Source organism: Dasypus novemcinctus, chromosome 17 (assembly GCF_030445035.2).
Source record: "Dasypus novemcinctus isolate mDasNov1 chromosome 17, mDasNov1.1.hap2, whole genome shotgun sequence".
Classification (NCBI taxonomy): Eukaryota; Metazoa; Chordata; class Mammalia; order Cingulata; family Dasypodidae; genus Dasypus; species Dasypus novemcinctus.
The window spans coordinates 5,004,178-5,025,960 of record NC_080689.1 but is presented as its reverse complement, the minus strand read 5'-3'; the positions used below and the strand labels follow the sequence as shown (position 1 = coordinate 5,025,960).

General features: G+C 37.9%; 1 protein-coding gene across 10 annotated transcripts in view; it reads left to right on the top strand.

Moving 5' to 3' along the window:
• TSGA10 (testis specific 10) overlaps positions 1–8,429 on the top strand; it is a 142,362-nt gene extending 133,933 nt beyond the window's left edge. For 4 of the 10 annotated variants that reach the window (XM_012517963.4, XM_012517962.4, XM_012517961.4 and 1 more), the window contains one exon: positions 7,470–7,804. In XM_012517963.4, coding sequence (XP_012373417.1) covers positions 7,470–7,494 — 25 coding nt within the window. In that variant the 3' untranslated portion in view covers positions 7,495–7,804. Of the gene's footprint in view, positions 1–4,836; positions 4,874–5,820; positions 5,912–7,469 lie in introns of all 10 variants that reach the window. The other 6 variants (XM_071208733.1, XM_071208732.1, XM_071208734.1 and 3 more) reach the window with 4 other exon arrangements.
• Positions 8,430–21,783: the final 13,354 nt, after the last annotated feature.

Below are 21,783 nucleotides of genomic sequence, written 5' to 3'. Positions count from 1 at the left end.
CACCACACAGGCACTGGCTTGCCATGCAGATACACTTTCTCTCTTTTTCACCAGGAGGCCCCAGGGATCGAACTTGGGTCCTTCCCTGTGGTAGGTAGAAGCCCTATCACTTGAGCCACATCCATTTCCCAATAATATCTTAAAAACCAGGATAATGACCTCTGTACAATATGATTAGTGAGACTATAGGTCTTATTCAGATTTAACTTGTTTTTATATGCACTCATTTGTTTCTGTATATGTGCATAATCAACCACCACAATCAAGATACTAAACTGTTCGATGACTGCCGAGAACTCACCACCTCACGATACCACTTTCTAGTCACAGCCTTCCCCTCCTCCATTTTTACCACCTGGCAAGCACTGGTTTCTTTTTTATCTCTACAATTCTGCCATTTTGAGGATGTTATATATTTATGGAATTATACTCAGTATGTACCTTTTGAAGTTGGCTTTTTCACCCAGCAGGATGTCCATAAGATATATCTAAGTTGTTATGTATATTAATAGTTCATTCCTTTTTATTGTTGAATAATATTCCATGGAATGGATGTACCACAGATTGTTTAACCATTTACTCATTAAAGGACATCCGAGTTGTTTCCAGTTTGTGGCCATTATAAACAAAGCTGCTATGAACATTCATGACAGGTTTTTGTGTCAACATAGGTTTTTATTTCTCTGGGATAAATGCCCAAGAGTGTGATTGCTGTGTTGTGTGGTAAGTGAATATTTAGTTTTATAAGAAATGGCTAAACTGTTCTCCAGAGTGGCTGTTTCATTTTACATTCTCATGAGCCAGGCATGAACAGTCCAGCTTCTCTTCATCCTCTCCAGCATTTGATGTTGTCACTATTTTTTTTTTTTAATTTTAGCCTTTCTGAAAGGTATGGAGTAATAATCTGATTGTAGTTTTAATTTGTATTTCCCTAATGGCTAATGTATTGAACATCTTTTCACATGCTTGTTTGCCATCAGTATTACCTCTTTGATGAAATTTCTGTTCTTTTTTTTTCTCATTTTCTGGTCAAATTTTATTGTTGAGTTTTAAGAATTCTTTTACAGCTTAGCTACAAGTCTTTTGTTTGATATGTGGTTTGCAAATATATTCTCTCACTCTGTAGCTTGACTTTTTATCCTCAACTAGGTCTTTTTAAAAATGGTTGTGCAGTTTTGAAAACTGAGATGTAAATCATATACCATAAAATTCACTTTCAGATTACACAATTCAGTGATTTTCAGTATATTCACAAAATTGTGCCACTATCACCTCCACTAATTCCAGAACACTTTCATCACTTTAACAGTCTTTTACAGAGCAAAAAAGAAAATTTAGGTCAAAATTTGTCAATTTTTGAAAACTGGTGTCCTTAGAAGTGATGATGCAAGAAGTCTCCAGGAAAGGCTGGGCACCAGGCGATTATTGTAGTGGGTGCCGCCGCCGCTGCCACTGCTCATGAGCATTATTTTACCTGTAATTCTTTTTTTTCCCACTCTGGCCAATTGCTTTGACTCCAAGTTTCCTATATTCATCTATTGATATAAATATATGTATTTTTATAGCTTTAAAAAAAAAGACTTATTTTATGTATTTATTCCCTCCCCCTGTCTTATTTGTGTTTGCTGTCTACTCTCTGTCTTTTTTTTTTTTTTTTTCAGGAGACACCGGGAACCAAAACCAGGACATCCCTTGTGGGATGGAGGTGCCCAATTGCTTGAGCCACTTTCAATCCCTGTTTGTTGTGGATGTCTCTTGTTGTGTTTCCTCGTTGCGTCATCTCACTGTGTCATCTCCTTGCATCATCTTGCTGTCTTCTTTAGGAGGCACTGGGAACTGAACCCAGGACCTCCCATTTGGTAGGCAGGCACCCAATTGCCTGAGCCAAGTCTACTTCCCTAAATGTATGTATATTTTTTTAAATTTCTGCAATTTCTCTTAATTTCTGTTTATTTGTGACTATTTTGAACTCTCCCCCTTTTTTTAAGATTTTTATTTTTTATTTCTCTCTCCTTCCCCCTCATTGTCTGCTTTCTGTGTCCACTCACTGTGTGTTCTTCTGTGTCTGCTTGCATTCTTGTCAGCCACACCAGGAATCTGTGTCTCTTTTTGTTGTGTCATCTTGCTGTGTCAGCTCTCCGTGTGTGTGGTGCCATCCTTGGGCAGGCTGCACTTTCTTTCGTACTGGGCGGCTCTCTTTACGAAGCACACTCCTTGTGCGTTGGGCTCCCCTATGTGGGGGGCACCCCTGCGTGGCAAGGCACTCCTTGTGTGCATCAGCACTGTGCATGGGCCTGCTCATCACATGGGGCAGGAGGCCCTGGGTTTGAACCCTGAACCTCCCATATGATAGGCGGACGTTCTATCAGTTGAACCAAATCTGCTTCCCTGTATTTTTTTTTTAGATTTTTATTTTTTTAATTTCTTCCTTTCCCTGCCCCACTTGTCTGCTCTCTCTGTCCATTCCTGTGTGTTCTTCTGTGTCCGCTTGTATTCTTGTCAGCCACACCCGGAATCTGTGTCTCTTTTTGTTGTGTCATCTTGCTGTGTCAGCTCTCCGTGTGTATTTTTAATTTATTCTGTCAGGTGTTAAAATGAATTCCAAAAGTAGTACCCCTGCAAAAATTTGTCATTTTTTTAAATGAATTGTGCTTTTGGTGTTGTGTCCAAGAACTCTTCCCAAATATTTTCTTTCATTATTTTTTCTAAAAGTTTTGTATTTTTACATTTTACATTTAAGTCCATAGTCCATTCTGAATTAATTATTGTTTAAAGTGTGAGAATTAGATCAAAGTTGATTTTTTTCTAATTGATGTCCAGTTGCCCTGCACCATTTGTTGAAAAGATCATTCTTACTCCATTGGATTGCTTTTGCATCTCTCTTAAATAATCAGTTCTTCCTGCCATATGATCCTGCAATCTCTTTACTAGGAGTATATTAAGAAGATCTGAAAGCAAGGATGCAAAGTGACATTTGCACACAATGTTCAATAGCCTTATTCACAATTTTTAAAATATCGAACCAGCCCAAGTGTCTATCGACCAGTGAATGGATTAACAAAATGTGACTTATACATACAATGGACTACCATTCAACTGTAGAAAGAAATGAAATTGGGATGCATATGACAATGTGGATGGATCTAGAGGATAATGTTGACTGAAATAAGCCATACACAAGGACAAATATTGTATGAGCTCATTAATATGAACTAAATACAATGAGTAAACTCAAAAGACTTTACTAGGAAATAAAATGTGGGTTGAGAATGGCAGCTGATGCTTAATGTATGTAGCCATTATTAATAAGGTTAATTGTAAAAGTGTAGAAATGAATTGAGTTGAGAGTAACATATTATAGTGAGTGTTACTAATACTGCTGATTTATAAATGTGATTGTTCCTGAAAGGGATAGTCTGTGGACATAAATGTAATTGAAAGGAAACTAGAGAATAATCTAGGGAATGTATAACAGTGATTTTAGTGCTGGATGAAGATTTTGGTTGATAGTATAAAATAAAATTGTTCTTTTACAAAATGTTAAGAATATGGTGATACATGGGAAAATTACAACTAATGTAACTTATGGACCATAGTTAACAGTAATATTGTAATATTTTGCAGCCTTGACAAGAATATATTATTTCAATACTAAGGGACAGCAATAGGGGGTTTTCCTTTGGAATAATGAAAAATTCAAAAATTGATTGAGGTGACGACAGCACAACTCTCTGATGAAAATGGGAGTCACTGAGTGTACACTTTGAATGGATTGTACAAAGCATGGGACTGTACAACCCAGGGAATGAAGTGGTGGATGATGGACTGTAGTTAAGAGGACAAATATGAAAACGTTTTCTCATGAATGATAGCAAATATGTAATACTAATATAGTGTGTCAATAATTGGGTGGGTTGTGAGAAGAATACACCAAATATAAGATATGGGTTATAGTTAGTAGTAATATTTTGATATTATTTCATAATTTTAACAAATGTTTCACAACAATGCTAGGTTTTGGGGTGGGGAGATGTATGGGAGCCTTGAATGATGATATGCATGTTTGTTTTGTAAATTCACAAATTTTTCTCTATACTTGTTTATGCATGTTCATGTATGAATGATATACTTTAATAAAATTTCATTTAAAAATCATATTTATATAGGTCTACTTCTGGGTTCTCGATTCTGTTCCCGTGATCTATGTGTATACCTTTCTTTCAGTGCCACACTTTCTTAATTATTGTAGTTATATAATAAGTTTTAAAATCTGGTAGAGTGATTCCTCCTACTTTGTTCTTCTTTTTCAGAATTGTTCTAGCTATTCTAGGCCCTTTGCCTTTCCATATAAAGTTTAAAATAAGCTTATCCTATATCTTCAAAAACCCTTCCTGGGATTTTCATAGAAATTGCATTAAATCTTTATAGAAGTTTGGGGAGATTGAAATCTTGGCGATGTTGAATTTTCCAATCCATGAACATGAAATGTCTCTCATTTATTAGATTTTTTATTTATTTTATCAGCTTCTATAATTTTCAGCAAACAGATCCTATCAATGTTATGCTATATTTATACCTAAATGTTTAATTTTGGGGGAGCAATTATAAATGGCATTTTGCTTTCCACATATTCATTATTAGCATATTGATATGAGTGATTTTTGTTTCTTGATCTTGTATCCTACGATCTTGTTGAATTCATTTATTATTTCTAGGAACATTTTTAGTTTCTATTTTTATAGATTCCTTAAGACATTTGTGTCATCTGTAAATCAGGAGTTTATTTCTTCCTTTCTAATTTGAATTCCTTTTATTTCTTTTTCTTGTGTTATTAAGCTGACTTGGACTTCTAGATCAATGTTGAATAAAAGTGGTAAGAACGGACATCCTTTTCTTGTTTCTGATCTCAGGGGAAAAGCGTTCAGTCTTTCAGCATGATATTGGCTGTAGGTTTTTGTAGATATTTATCAAATTGTGGAATTTCCCTTCATTCCTATTTGCTGTAGGGTTTTAAAATTATCAGTGGGTATTGAATTTTGTCAAATGCTTTTTCTGCATCAATTGACATGATCACATGATTTTTCTCTTCCAGTCTGTCTGTTCAAATATTGAATCCCCTTCCCCTTATATTTCTGGAATAATGCCTACTCAGTATGGTATATATATTTTTAATATATACTGCTAATTTGAGTCACCATTTTAAAAGGATTTTTGCATGCATATTAATGGGGGATATTGGTCCATAATTTTATTTTTGTCTGATTTTGGTACCAGAGTAATGCTAGTCTCATAAAATGAATTAGGAAGCATTTTATTTTCTCTTTTATTTTCCGGAAGAGATTGTATAGAATTGGTGCTAATTCTCTAAATGTTTGGTTGAATTCTCCAGTGAAGCCATCTGAGTTTGGACATTTCTTTTGGGGGAAGTTTTAAACTATGAATTAGATTTCTTTAAATAGTTGTAGAACTATTCAGTTTGAGTAAATTTTGGTAATTGTTGTTTTGCAGGAATTGGTCTATTTTCTCTAACTTGTGAGTTTATGTGTATAGAATTGAACATGTTTTAGAATTCCATTTGAATTTACCTACTGTGTTTTTTTTAGTATATCACTTTGTACAGTTTATTAAACTTGAATCTCTAGGTTTATAGCTTTCACCAAATTTGGGAAATTTTTAGACATTATTTCTTTGAATATTTTTAGTCCCATTTTTTTTCTCACCTTCTGGGATTCTGATGACATGAATGTTAGATTGTTTGTATTGCCCCACAGTTCCTTGAGGCCCTGTTTATTTTTTCAGTCTGTTTTTCCTCTGTTTCAGATGAGTTCTGTGTTCCAATTCTACTGTTCTATTTTCATGTGCACCAGATCAATTCCCTCTGTCATCTCCATTCTGCTATTGAGCCTATCCAGTGAGTTGTTGTTGTTGTTCTTTTGGCTATTGAATTTTTCAGTGCTATAATTTCCATTTGATTTTTTTATATCTTTAATTTCTCTGCTTAAATTTTCTATTTTTCCAGTTATTTCAAGAGTGTTCATAGTTGCTTGATGAAGCATTTTTATGATGGCCATTTAAAAACCCTTACTGGATAATTCCAATATGAGTCATATCTGTGATGGTTTCTGGCTATTGTCTTTTCTCATTCAAGTTATTATTTTCCTGGTTCTTAGGATGATGAGTTTTAAAAAATTATTGTTATATCTTAGACATAATAATAAATTATTATTATATCTTGATGTTAGACTGTGGTTGCTACTTATTCTTCTTTTTTAAGAAGGCAATCATCCCATTTAGGTTTAGCACAGAGACCATAGTCTACTTTTGTGAGTTGTGGTTCCAATGGCATTTCGTTTTTAGAGGCTTTATAGTGCTATTTTGATCTGCTTCATTTGTGTGCCAATCTAGTTTAGACAGATTCAGAGGCTAATTTGAGCCATGGACAAATTCCACACAGTAGAACCGTTCTCTAACTTTCTGGTCACTTTCATGTGGGGTCACTGGGGGTTGGTCCGGGACTTCATGTAAAGTTTTCTTTTATCCTTTCTCTGAACTCCTTGTCCCACTCTCCCATCCACTCAGCAGAGGGATGGAAGTCTATGCTTTCACCTTGGCCTCCCCTGACACCACACCCACGGGGGAAGTGGATTGCCACCTTCTAGTGCTGGTGTGAGATGGGAGTTCAGTGGGAAAGCAGAGGCAGCCTGCACTGGCTCTCCACTTGGGCTCTGCTGGCCTGAGGGGGTTGCTGGGGGATAGAGGACAGTGGGATAGGGGACAGCGATTTCTTTCACAGTGTTTGGCTAGAATGTCATACCCTTCTAGACTTTTTTTTTTTTTTCCCAGTTTCAAAGGTTCTCCAGTATCCAGTTTGTGGCAATTATGAATAAAGTTGCTGCAACCATTTGTGTACAGTTTTTGTTCGAGCAACTTTGCATACACTGTAGTTTTGAGTGAGGGAATTATCAGTAGGAGTATAATAACTCCAAATAGCACAATAGTTGTATTTGGGGTGGTACATCTGTTAGTTAAAGTTTTGTTTTTTTCTAATTGTCTAATTTTTTCCCAAGCTTTCACTAATAAGCATGATTATTTATAAGAAGAAAAAAGTGAATAAAAGTCAGGTGTGTGTGTCAACTATTTTTTGTCATCTAACATTATAATTCAGCATCATAAAAATATATTGATTTTCCTTTATAGCGTTATCATTCTTCCTGGCTATACAAATGTGATGGAACATTTTGCGTGTGTTAATTTGTTTAGTAAGTTCATACAATGCACAAAAGGATGTAAAACCAGGGAAAAAGTCAATATTATCTGAGTATATGGATTGAAGGTTAATAAATGAAATTCGGGGCGGGGGGAGGGAAATCTTAAGTTTTGCCAGACAAATGCTAGAATAAAGTTTTTATGCATGTAATTATAGCTGAGTTAAAAAATATTGATCTGCATAATTTTTTTCTCTCTTACAGGAATCTTTGCTATCGAGATTTCTGACAAATGAAAAGATTCTTCACATCCTTGGGAAAGCTCAGAATTGCAAACTGAATTCTTTTTTTGCTATATGATTGCATTTATCTTTTGAATGCTTGACAATGTTAAATGTATTTATTAACTTTGTGCCTCTGAATCTCTGTTGTCATGTGCCATATTGCAGTGATCTGAGATGACTTATAGAAACAAAAATGCATATGGCTGTTTCTATCCATACAGTAATAGTGAGTGTAAAATCTGCTTACTTCACTATTGAACACTGTTATGTTAACTATCCGGAGTAAATAAAGAAGCTTATTTAAAAAAGGGAAAAGTGTTTTTACAAAACTGATTTCTTTTCCTTTCTTGGTATCTCAAATTATTGGTTGGTTACATTTTTTTCTTTGTGATTTATGCTTTCATTGGCTGGAGAAATTGTGCCAAAATGGACACAGTTTACCAATACTGGCCTGGGACACAATATTCCATTTTGGAGCCAGCCTGACATAAATTCCATGCCATAATCTAACTTCAGTGCAGCAGAAAGTAAGAGTGTGTCAGGGTTTTTAAATCCATATTATTGTACAACTCGAAGACTAATTAACATACATTTTCTACAATTGTGCTTCTACTATTTTTAGAAAGGTAGGTGATGATATATCTGTCAAGAATGTAAGATTAAAAATCTGTATTTTTAATAAGTTTTCTTTAAAAATTAAAGTACTACAATCAACCTAATTGCCATTTTATTTTTTTTGCCTTTGGCAGCTGTCTGTAATCTAGAGTAATAAGTTCAGTGATATTTCCTTATATTTCCTCCTAAAATCTCCTAAGTCTCTTATATATCAATAGGCTTTGATTTAATGTTGCTTCTGGAGTCTCAACCACTGTATTTTACTGATATAAGTTATTTGTATTCTTGCCATTTTAATAAAAAAAACAAGTCCTATCATTAATGGTATTCATATGATGTAGACAATTTCTCATTTTATATAGTCATTATTCAGTATGACTATAGCGATTAGGATAGTGCCTGATTTAGAGCTCATCAATCATTAGCACTCTGATATTTCGCTATATATTCATTTTAGTTTGATTTTTTAAACTTTCAGGTTGACTCATTTAGTTTAAGACAGTCATTAGAGTGTTAAAAGCAATCAAATACTTTAAAATAAGATGCTCTTTTATAAACATTTTAGAGATTAATATGCAAAAAGGGTGTTCTTGATAATAGTAAATAATATGCTGGTATATATGCAAAATTGATCTTTGCTAGGTGGCTCAGTCTCCCTAGCACTGGGTCGTCACAACATTAATTTGGCTGTCCACCTGCTAGGAGACCTGACAAGGAGCAGGAGTGTCACCTGTCATTTGCACTAAACACTTGATATGTGTGGAGGCAGAGTGTAGGTAGAGGGGCATGAGAAAAATAGGAATGAAGTGAATAGGAAAATATTTTCATATTTGATTAAAAGTGTATTATACTTGACTTGTGTCATTATTACAGTTACAGAATATTAAAAAGGAAAATTTTGTGATAACTACAGAAGGACCAATATTATCCAAAGGTAGGGAAACCTCAACTGTGATGTTAAAATTCAAAGAAAAGTTGATGGCCCAAGGAATTGGGGAGAGGGTTGGAGGAGCATATGAACATGGGGGATTGTCAGGTATGTGGTTGAAACTGTAATGAGAAAACTCTTTAGAAGATAAAATAAGGAAGGGTTAATTTTTTAAGGTGCTTAATGGGGGGCATCTGGCACAAGCTTCTAGGTGCAAGCTTCTAGGGAGTGTGTGAGTACTCATCTAATCATAGTGTGTTATATCTATGGGTGGAGACACGTACAATGAGTGGGAAGGTGTACCCCCATCGTGGGGAGGCCTGATATTCTTAAACAGGGAAGGGTGTCTCTCTAGAGCAGTGGTGGCTCAAATGGATGAGGACAGTCTAGTGTGTCAAGCCCTCAGCATTGTTGCAAGTATCTATGTATCTGGTCCTTCAAGCAGTGAAGCTTGGTTGTCACTGTGGGCCCTGAAGGCAGGGGGAGAGAGGAATAGAATAGATGGAAGCAGGGGTAACTGGGGGGCAATGGAAGTGTTCCTCAAGATCGTGCAATGATGGATATAGGACATGTTAAATTTCACCAAAAATTTATAAAAGAGTATAGTCTAAAATGTGAACCATAATGTTAACCATAATGTAACTAAAAATTTACAACAGTGTACAGTCTAAAATATAAACCATAATGTAAACCAAAATGGAACAATGGTTGCTAGCTATGTTTCAATATCAATAAATCAGCTGTAGCAAATATAACATGAACATGTACAAAGATCATTGCTGGGGAAGGGGGAAAAGGGTTTGATGTTGGATATATGAGAGTCCTCTATATTGTATATGTGGCTTTACTGTGAGCTAAAACTTTTTTGAAGACAAATTAAAAATTAAAAAAAAAAAAAAAAGGATGTAGACACTGAGGAAGGAATGAAAGAGATTACCTTGCCACTGTACATACAGGGCAACACCTATTAAAGTGATGAAAGGTAAAATGTCAAAAACAAAGTTTTACGATATTTTTCATTTTTTAATACTCCAATTTATTTTTTACTTTAGTTTTTCTAAATTAGTATGTATTCTATTTCTAATCTTTAAACCTATCATTACTGTTTAATTTTCCTACTAATTGAATTTGGCAATATATTAGGCTTCATTTTTTAAGAAGTTTTGGATCACAGAGGGGTTCAAATATGGCAGGGGAGGAACACTGTTGTCGGGTGTTTTTTTTTTGTTTTGTTTTTTTTTAATTTATTTTTTATTTATTTTAATTCCCCTCCCCTCCCCCGATTGTCTGTTTTCTGTGTCTTTTTGCTGCGTCTTGTTTCTTTGTCCGCTTCTGTTGTAGTCAGCGGCACGGGAAGTGTGGGCGGCACCATTCCTCCGCAGGCTGCTCCCTCCTTCGCGCTGGGCGGCTCTCCTTATGGGTGCACTCCTTGCGCGTGGGGCTCCCCTACGCGGGGGACATCCCTGTGTGGCACGGCACTCCTTGCGCGCATCAGCACTGCGCATGGGCCAACTCCACGCGGGTCAAGGAGGCCCGGGGCTTGAACCGCGGGCCTCCCATGTGGTAGACGGACGCCCTAACCACTGGGCCAACGTCCGTTTCCCTGTCGGGTGTTATTGATGGGAGACACATGGTTGGGAGGGAGTTCTCCAAGGCATGTATATAAGGTATATAAAAATGTTCGGATGTTCATTAGGTATTTTCATAGTAGGTAGAGTTACATATGACAACTGAAGGAGTGCTGACTTCCTAGCCAGGAGAGCTCTGTCACATTACCCAATGGAACAGCAACAACCCCCCAAGTGTAAGGGCAAAGACCAGTGAAGAAGGATGGTCCAATGATAAGCCCTTGATACTGATGACTATGCTTATGAGACTGTGTGCCTGAAATTTCAACTAGGCCTAGAACTGTAGGGTGCCTAAGAGTTGCCTCCTGGGAATCTCTATGTTACTCAAATATGGCCACTCTCTAAGCCAAACTCAGCATGGAAATGCATTACCTTCCCTCCAGCATGGAACATGACTCCTGGGGGTGAGCCTCCCTGGCACCAAGGGATTACTACCAATCACCAGCTGGTGATGCAACTAGAAAAAGACCTTGAGTAAAAGGGGGAAATGGTAAAGACAAATTAGTTTATATGGCTAAGAGACTTCACAATGAGTCGGGAGATCATCAGAGGGGTCATACTTATGCAATTCTCAGCAGAACCCAGGATCCCCAAAGTAGATACAACCCCAAGTACCAGGTACTGGTGCTCCTAAGGGCTACAGAGACACACAGGTTCTATGGTCATGGCAGATGGCTCTGGAGTTCAGTGCCTTGTCAGTGGGTGTTTGGAATTTGTGCTCCTGAGTGTGATGGAGTTGGACTCAGATGTGACCTTTCTATACAGCCTCTTCTGTCACTTTACTGCAACTGTGGTTGGTGCTGGGGTTGGTGTATATTCAGGAGACTTGAATTTCTGGACTTCCCATGTGCCAGCTGGGCCCTGAGCCTCAGCAGAGTTGCAACACCTACACTCCTGTTCATTGGACTTACCCAGGTCAGCTAACAGGGAGGTGATGATGGTCAACCAGCACACAGGGAACCGAGAGTGCCTACAACTGCAAGCAGAAGAATCACACCCATCAGCTATGTGAAATATAAGCTCCCTCTTGATTTAGAGGTGGAGTGGACATCACCATCGCAGGGTCCACAGGATGGAGGAATAAAATATGGATTAGAGTGGATTTACTGGTATTCTACTGTATTAGTCAGTCAAAGCGTGCTGATGCAAAATACCAGAAATTGTTTGGTTTTATAAAGGGTATTTATTTGGGGTAGGAGTTTGCAGATACCAGGCCATAAAGGATATGTTACTTGCCTCACCAAAGTCTATTTTCACCTCTTGGAGCAAGATGGCTGCCAATGTCTGCGAGGGTTCAGGCTTCCTGGGTGCCTCTGGTCTCAGCGCCTCTGTTTTCTCCACAAGATTAACTGTAGACTATCAGGTGAATGACTCTGTCTCTCTCCCTGGGGCTCCAGCTTCAGCATCAAACTCCAACATTAAAAGCCCCCAACTCTGTCCTTTGCCATGCCTTTTATCTGTGAGTCCCTATCTGCCAAAGGGTGGGGACTCAACACCCTACTGGCATAAGAGGTTTACATGATTACTTAATCAAGCAAACCTCTGAATCCAATATAATCTAATACACCCAGAGGAAAAGATCAGTTTACAAACATAATCCAATATTTCTTTTTGGAATTCATCAATAATATCAAACTGCTACATTTACTATACAACTATTGTGCCTCTAGCAATGGAAGAAATTGTATCATTGATGTGGCGACAATGGCCACGGTAGTTGCTGAGGGCAGGAAGAGGGAAAAAGAGATGTGATATGGGGCATTTGTGGGACTTGGAGTTGTCTTAAATGATATTGCAGGACAGATACTGGACATTATATATCCTGCCATAACTCACTGAATGGACTAGAGAAGAGTGTAAACTACAATGTAAACTATAATCAATGAGGTGCAGCAGTTCTCCAAAATGTATTCACCAAAATGCAATGAATGTGCCACAATGATGAAAGAGTTTAATGATGTGGGAGGAGTGGGAGAGTTGGGGAGTGGGTTATATGGGAACCTCATATTTTTTAATGTAACATTTTTTGTTATCTATGTATCTTTAAAAAAAGACAATTAAAAATTTTTTAAATAAAAAAAAAGAAGAAAGGGAAACCATATTTGATCCTGCAATGTGAGTGAAAGGACTCCAGGTTTGGCCACAGATTAGTTCAAGGAGCAAAGCACCAAGAGACTCAAAGAGCTGAGACCCAGGGAGAGATCAGCCATATGACTGATAGCTCACAGCTGAACTCAGGAAGACAGTGGAGCAGCAGAAACTGAGAGAGGAGTGCCAGTAAGAGACAGGCCCCATACCTCGTGCCTGGTTGCTCACAGCTGAGTTCCAGGAGACGGTAGGTTCTGGAGGTGAAGGCAGAGATCCCAGCAAAGATTGGCGGCCATCTTGCTTCACCACATGGCAGTACCTGTGAAAGCATCTCTACTGATACCTTGATGTGGACTTTTCATGATCTTGGAACTGTAAGCAAATTTGCAAATTTCCCTTTGCAAAAGCCAACCCATTTCTGGTACTTTGCATTGACAACCCTTTGGCAAACTAAGACAGTAGCTTTCTAAGTTAAATTGGGAAGAGCTATACAGTCAATAAAATGGAAAATTTCTCCAAAAAAAATTCAAAGAAAAGATTTTTCATATGGCAATATTCAAGAAAATGTATTATTTAAAATATGATTCTAATCACTTGATATAAATACATAATAGCCTGATACTATGGTAGAGATTGCCTACTGTAATAAAGTATACAATACAGAAATCATACCAAACACCTTCTTTCTTGGATGACCAAGCCCTCTCCTGAAAAAGTGCTCCATTTGGAAACATCTGTCCAATGCAAAGCATTCACTCCTGCTTGAGTAAGCGTGTTGTGGAGAAGAGTTATTAACTTTCTGGAATAAGTCAATTTTTTGCATGAAATTTCTATTTTTGAGTTCCAAGCACTTCCAAGATTGTTTTAGTCTTGTCCTGTCTTTGTTTTCTGTGAGCCATCATCACACATCTTCTGGGAAGTAGGAACAAGGGGCTTGCAGGAGGATTCATTCTGAGGTTCCTAAGACAGAACTTCAAAAGAACAGGTGATATCTTTCTACTCTTTAGAATATTGCTACCAGAATTCATACCCGTTATTACAATTTAGCAACAAGAAGCATACTTACTTGATTAAATATGTTCTAATGTTAATATCAGCTACTAAAAATTAAATAGGACTCAACTGAAGATGTTAACTGTGTAAAGAAAATTTCTAGTGAGAAGTCTGTAAGAGTATTAGACACAATTATTGCAAGAACAGAAGAAAAAAGAATACCATGTAAGCCATTGGATTATGACTCCTAAGCAGTCATTGCTTCGAAAAATATTTGAGGTGGTGGACTTGGCCCAGTGGTTAGGGTGTCTGTCTACCACATGGGAGGTCCGCAGTTCAAACCCCGGGCCTCCTTGACCCGTGTGGAGCTGGCCCACGCACAGTGCTGATGCGCGCAAGGAGTGCCGTGCCACGCAGGGGTGTCCTCCGCGTAGAGGAGCCCCACACACAAGGAGTGCGCCCTGTAAAGAGAGCCGCCCAGGGCGAAAGAAAGTGCATCCTGCCCAGGAATGGTGCCGCACACACGGAGAGCTGACACAACAAGATGATGCAACAAAAAGAAACACAGATTCCCGTGCCGCTGACAACAACAGAAGTGGACAAAGAAGAAGATGCAGCAAATAGACACAGAGAACAGACAACGGGGGGGGGGGGGGGGGAGGTGGAAGGGGAGAGAAATAAATAAATAAATCTTTTAAAAAAAATTACTTGAAGTTAGGCATCCAGGAACTTAAAAAATATATATTTAAAATAGCATGCTAATAAGAGTCTGCTGTTTGTTTCTTTCTTGTCCTTCTGTATGTTTCCCCCAAAATCCTGGCTGTGGCCTTCTTACATATCATCTCCTCAGCCCCTAAATGCTATGCTCAAAGTTGGATTTCTTGCATAATCAGATACAGTCTACAACTCAGTTTGCTAGCCTTGCTTACTTTAAGGCAGAATGAGAGTTACCAATTGCAAAAAGAACTTTAATAATTCACATACCTGTATTCTTCCTCAGAACATGTGAAAATGTCTACAGTTAGGTAACGTTTTTAGAACATTATATTAGATGCAATTAGTTATAAGAGTAGATTAAAATATACCATCTTGCTCCAAGTTTTGTTTGTCCCATATATTTTTTATTCCATTTTCCTCATCCTATCTTCATTTGGATTGTTTATTATTATTCCATTTCATCTCTTTTGTTATTCATTCCTCTCTTAGAGTTTTCTCTATGGTTTACAATAAATATCTTTAACTTATCACTTCACATGTGGTAAAATGATAAGTGATACAACATTGTACTTCCAATTCATCCCTCTCATCCTCTATACTATTGTCATACATTTTGCTTTTACATTTGTTATAAACCCCACAATACTATTTTTACTATTTTTCTAGATAAAGATCAATTATCTTTTGAAGTGATTAAAAATAAAAAATTCTTTATATTCACTTTCATGTTTACTGTTTCTGGTGCGTTTCATTTCTTTGTATAGATCTAAGTTTCTCTCTGATATCATACTTCTGCTTGAAGAACTTCCTTTAATATTTCTTGTTGGCAGGTCTGCTGTTAATGAATTCTCACAACTTTTGTGTTTATGAAAAAGTATTTAGCTTTCATTTTTAATAGGTATTTTATGGAGATAATTGTAGATTTACATGTAGATAAATAATACAGAGAAATTCCTTGTATACTTTGCCTGTTACCCAATGGTAACATTTTGTGAAACTGTAGCATAATGGCACAACCAGGATTTGACACTGATGTCATCTACCAATTTTATGTGTATTTTTGCAATTTTACTTGTACTTTGTGCATGTGTATTAAGTTCTACACTGTTTCACCACCTGCATGGTATTTTGCCAGAACTGTAAGACAAATTTGTAGATTTGTTTAAAGCCACTAAACTTGTAGTAATTTGTCACAGCAACACTAGGAAACTACTACAGCCCCCAGGGGATGGGAATCACTGGGTGCTGTAGTAGATCAGAAGTCTGACCCAGTAAGATCAAGGTTTTGAGTGGGTGTATTTCTTTGTGGAGGCTTTAGAGAAGAATCTCTTTCCTTGCAACATCCGAGCATTCCATCTCAGGCTGCCAATCCTCTGGTTCTCTCTGGATTCCCTCTTCATTTCTAAGGTCCCTTCTCATTACATTGGAACCACAGAAAATCCGGGAGAATGTCCCTAACTCAAGGTCAGCTGATTAGTCACTTTGCCATGCCATGTAACATATTTACAGGTTAAATGCTTAGAATATAGACCTCTTCAGGGGGAGGGGACATCATTCTGCCTATTCAGGGACCAACTTGGGGACTTAGGACCATAGACCCTCTCTGAGAATTCTGAGTCTGATTCTGATAATTACATCATCTCGACAGTGGATTGTTTTACTCTGTATTTGTGTGTGTCTCCTAGTTTTTGATTGGATGCTGGACATCTGTGCAGAAGTACAGTAGAGGCTGGGAGAGATAGTATTTACACCTGGAAATGGACATACACCCCCTCTTCTGTCTGTCCATTCGTGTAGGAAAGTGTTGATCTAGAATTGGGTTTGGTTGTTGGAATGACTACCTTCAATGTATGTTATGGAGTGAGTCATGTCCTCCAAACCACAAAGACATATTCAAGTCCTACCCTCCTGTCCTGTCATAAGAGCTCATTTGTACATAGGATCTCAAAACATCCTATTAGTTAAAATGAGGCCAAACTGAATGAGAATGGGCCCCCTCCAAGATGAACAGAGTTCTCATGAGCAGAGTAGACATGGACACAGTGAGGAGGAGACGCATGGCGTGTGACAGAGGCAGGGGTGAGTGGAGCATTTCCAGCAAGCCGTCACTAGAGTGACTTCAGAGAAACCATGAGCTTGTCAACACCTCGATTTTTTACTTCTAGCCTCTAAAACTGTGAAACAATAAATTCCTGTTGTTTAAGCCAACCAGCCTGTGATACTTTGCTACAGCAGCCCTGGCACACTAAGGCAGCGCCCACGGGTTTCAACTTCCTTTTGCAGTGGACTGCTGTAGCTTTGTGGGGAATGGGGTGTTGGGGGGATTTTCTCTGTTCTTGCTCCCCACTCAGCTTTAAGATAGCGCCACAAGCCTGCACCATAGAGGTGCCTCTATGGTTTCACTCCTCTTCCAGCAGTAGATTGCTAATGCTTGTTACTTGGTTCTGGTTGGTTCTAGACTCATGGTGCGGGGAGAGGGTTTCCCTATTCTCTGTAGCTTTATCCAGCCTCTATCCGTCGGGTCTTGGGCACACCCTCGAGGGGGGGCTGTATCAGCATTCCTGCTCCTCCTCCCCTTGGCAACTCTGCCTTGTGATTTTGACCCATCTTAAGTGGAAGTTTCCCTTCCCCAGAACTCTCCAATTGGTAACAGCTCCAGTAGGATCCTCAGCCTGGATGTGTCCTTTCCCTCCCCCAGGAGTAGAGTGGTTTGCTTTGACCCCAGCAGCAATGAATCTTCCTGTGACCTGGGAGAAAGAGGATTTCCTATCCCTCGGCCACAGCAGTCAGGTTTCGCCACTCCTCTCCCAGAAGCAATGGTCATTGCTTTCCCCTGGGAATAGACAAGTTTGCTCCTTCTCTGCCAGGAACCTAAGGCTCTTGCCTCATAGGAGAGAAAGATCTAAGGAAGCAGGCAGAACTTTGTACTTGCCCACCTGCTGCCATCAGTCACCCCCCAAATGCCAGGGCCTCTTAAGTAGGACCAGCTCTGGTCTCTTTCCCTGTCCCCAGTTTTTCTTATAAGCATATGGTAGAAGCCCATGGAGAAGAGTTTGTTAGTGAGTGCAAAATCCCATAAGTCTGGGTTCTCTGGCTATTCCAAACTGACATGCTAGCCCACAATTGACCTTTAAGAGGGTTTTTGTTGTTGCTGTTCAAAATTTTTATCTTGTTTCTAATTACTCATTTGTGTGGAGGCCACCTCTTTCTTCCATACTCTGTGAAAAGTGAAATGGTTTGTGTATTTTGTCTCTTTGGAGGAACTTGTTCCTCTTTGGAATTAAGTTTATCTGATTGCCTTAAAAATTCATCTCCTGGATGGGCCAACAAAACTTAGGATCTTGTAGATCATCTGGCCTTTTCTCATGGTTAGAGTGGCAGAGACTTTTGCAGTTTTCCACACACTCAGCAGAAGCAATTAATTCTTTATATTTGCCTTGTATTCTAAGAACTTGCTATATTCATTCATTAGTTTTAGTGAATTTTTGGTAGATTTCTTACTATTTTCTACACATTCAATCATGCTATCTGTGAATAAAGACAATTTTACTTCTTCCTTTCAAGTCTGTATGATTTAATTCTTTTTCTTACCTTCCTTTTGTGCTAACTAGGCCTTCTAGTACATTGTTGAACAGCAGTGAGAAGACCAGGCATCCTTGCTTTGCCCCAGTTTTTAGTTGAAAAGTATTTAGTCTTTCATTATTAAGTACTATCTTAGCTATATGTGTTTATAGATATCCTTTATTCAGTTGTGGAAGTTCCCTTCTCATTCTAGTTTGTTGAGTGAGACTTTTTATAATAAATATATACTGACATTTTCAAGTATTTTTGGTGCATCTAGTGAAATGTTTATATCGATTTCTCTTTTGTGAATTTTGGTGAAATACTTAGATTTTTTGGATATTAAACCAACTACTCGTTCCTGGGTTAAATCTCACTTGATCATAATGTAATATCCTTTTAAAACATAATGTAATATCCTTTTAAAATGTTACTGGAATCTATTTGTAGTTTGTTAAGAAATTTTTCATCTATGTTCATGAAGTATTTTGGTTGACTTTTTTTTTCTTTTTAAAGATTTATTTATTTACTTAATTCCCCCACTCCCCCGGTTGTCTGTTCTCTGTGTCTGTTTGCTGCGTCTTATTTCTTTTGTCCGCTTCTGTTGTCGTCAGCGGCACGGGAAGTGTGGGCGGCGCCATTCCTGGCCAGGCTGCACTTTCTTTCGCACTGGGCGGCTCTCCTTACGGGGCGCACTCCTTGTGCGTGGGTCTCCCCTACGCGGGGGACACCCCTGCGTGGCAGGGCACTCCTTGCGCACATCAGCACTGCGCATGGGCCAGCTCCACATTGGTCAAGGAGGCCCGGGGTTTGAACCGCGGACCTCCCATGTGGTAGACGGAGGCCCTAACCACTGGGCCAAGTCTGTTTCCCATTGGTTGGCATTTTTGTCAACTGGTTTTGAAAATAGGATAGTACTGCTCTTGTAAAATGAGTTGGAAAGTGTCTCCGTTTTTCTATTGCTATTATTTCATTATGTTTGTAGCACTCATTAGTGAAGTCACCTCTGAGCTAAAACTTTCTTTGGGAGAAGGTTTTAAACTATAGATTCGATTTCTTTAGTAGCTATAGGGCTCTTCAGATTTTCTATTTTTTCATGTGTAACTTTTGTCAATTTGTATCTTTCAAATAATATTTCCATTTCACCCAAATTGTCATTTATCAGCCTAAAATTATTCATACCACTCCTTTATTATTTTTATAAAATCTCTAATGATTTCTCCTTATTCGTTCCCAATGTTGGCAATTCGCACCATCTCTCTTAACTTCTTGTTCAGGCTAGTTAATATTTTATCAATTTTATAGATCTTTTCAAGAAACCAGCTTTTGGTTTCAATGATTTTTCTCTGTTGATTGTTCATTTTCTATTTGATTTTCACTGTTATATTTATAAATGCCTGCATTCTGCTTATTTTCATTTGAATTTGCTGTTTTTGGTTTGGTTTTGCTTTACTTTTGCTTCTTATTTAAAACATATTTATTGAGATATAATTCATACACCGTATAGTTCACCTACTTAAAGTGTACGATTCACTATTGTTTAGTATACTTATGAGGTTGTGCAGTGATCAACACAATTTAATTTTAGAATATTTTCATTCTTCCTAAAAGAAATCCATACCCAATAGCAGTCATTCCCTATACCCCTCTCTGTCCTGAGCAACCACTACTGCTCTACGGACTCTATCAACTTGCCTCTCCTGGAAATTTCATACAAATGGAATCATACAACATATAGCCTTTTGTAATTGACTTCTTTCACTTAGCATGATGTTTTCAAGAACTGTCCATGTTTTAATAGTTACTAGTACTTTATTCTTATTGCCATAGTATGGCTATGCCACATCTTGTTTATCTATTTATGAGTTGATGAACATTTCCATTGTTTCCTCTTTTTGGCTGCTATGAACATTCATGTACAGTTTTTGTATGCTTACATGTGTTCATTTCCCTTGAAATACTTAGCCTAGGAATTGGGATTGGGATTGGGACATAAAGTAATTCATTTTTTTATTATTATTATTTTAAATTTCTCTCCCCTTCTCCCCCAACCTCCGATTGTCTGCTCTCTGTGTTCATTTGCTGCGTGTTCTTCTTTGTCTACTTCTGTTGTTGTCAGCGGCACGGGAATCTGTGTTTCTTTTTGTTGTGTCATCTCGTGTGTCAGGTCTTTGTGTGTGCATTGCCATTCCTGGGCAGGCTGCACTTTCTTTTTGCACTGGGTGGCTCTCCTTACAGGGCGCACTCCCCGCACATGGGCTCCCCTACACGGGGACACCCCTGCGTGGCAGGGCACTCATTGCACGCATCAGCACTATGCGTGGGCCAGCTCCACATGGGTCAAGGAGGCCTGGGGTTTGAACCGCGGACCTTCCATATGGTAGACGGATGCCCTATCCACTGGGCCAAGTCTGCTTCCCTGGTAATTCATTTTTGAAGGGTCATGTCACTGGATATGAAATTTTTGATTTGCAGTTTTCTTTCAACCCTTTGAATATTTCATTCCAATGTCATCTGGCCTCCATTTTTCCTGATTTGGTTAGCCATTGATCATAACGCTGTTCTACTGTTTGGAATGGTCCTTATTTTTCTGGTTTTATTCAAGGTTTCCTCCTTATCATTGATTTTTAGCTCTTTGACTCTGAGGAGTTCATATGTGGTTTTCTTTTTGTTTGTTGTGCTTCGGGTATATTGACCTTCCTAGACCTGTACCTGGTTTGGGGAGTTTTCTGCTATTTTTTTTTTCAAATATTTTTTTTTCTGTCCCCTTTTCTTTCTCTTCTCTTTCTGGGTCTTCAGTTTTATGTATGTCGTTCCACTTCATATTGTCCCATAGGTCTTTGAGCCTCTGTCTATTTTTCTTTTTTCTTTCTTTCTTTCTTTGGATTAGATAATTTCAGTTGTTGTTTGTTCAAGTTAACTGATTCTTATTTCTGCCATCTCTAGTCTGCTGCTGAGCCTGTCTAGTGAAACTTTCATTTTAGTCATATCACTTTTCATATCTAGAATTCCATTTGTTTCTGTTCAGTTCCCATTTCTCTGTTGAGAGATCCTATCTGCTCACTAATTGAGATCATATTTCCCTTTAATTTTTAAAGTATATTTATAATAGCTTCCTAGAGTCTTTGCTAAAGCTTTCTTCTGGGCCTATTCCGATTAAGTTTCTTTTGACTCTTTTTTTCTTGAGTATAGGTCACATGTTCCTGCTGCTTTGCATGCCTGAGTTTGTTTTTATATAATATTAGTATTATTTCTACCTTAAATGTTTGATATAATTTTCCAGTGAAGCCATCTGGGTCTAGAGTTTTCTTTTGGTGAAGGTTTTTGATTAAGAATTTAATTATTATCCTTTTGATAACTACAAGATTCATAGTGATGTCTTCTTTTTCATTCCTGTTATTGAACATTTGTGTCTTCTATTTTCTTTGATCACTCATGTAAAGAGTTTGTTAACTTTTCTTTGAAAGAATGAAGTTCTGACATTTTTTTTTCACTTAATGGCCTGTTTCTATTTCACTGATTTCTTATCTTCTACATGTTTTAAATATAATTTGCTCTTTTTTAACTTGATTCTTAAGGTGGAAATTTACCATTGGTTTTTGGTTAGTATTTTGAAATAATAGATTCATAGAAAGTTGAAAATAAAGGTAAAGGGAGGTTGTATGCAACCATCACTCAGCCTCTCCAGAGTTGAAATCTTGCATAACTATGGTACAATATCAAAACCAGTTCATTTGTGTCTGTGTGTGTGTGTGCTGTTATAT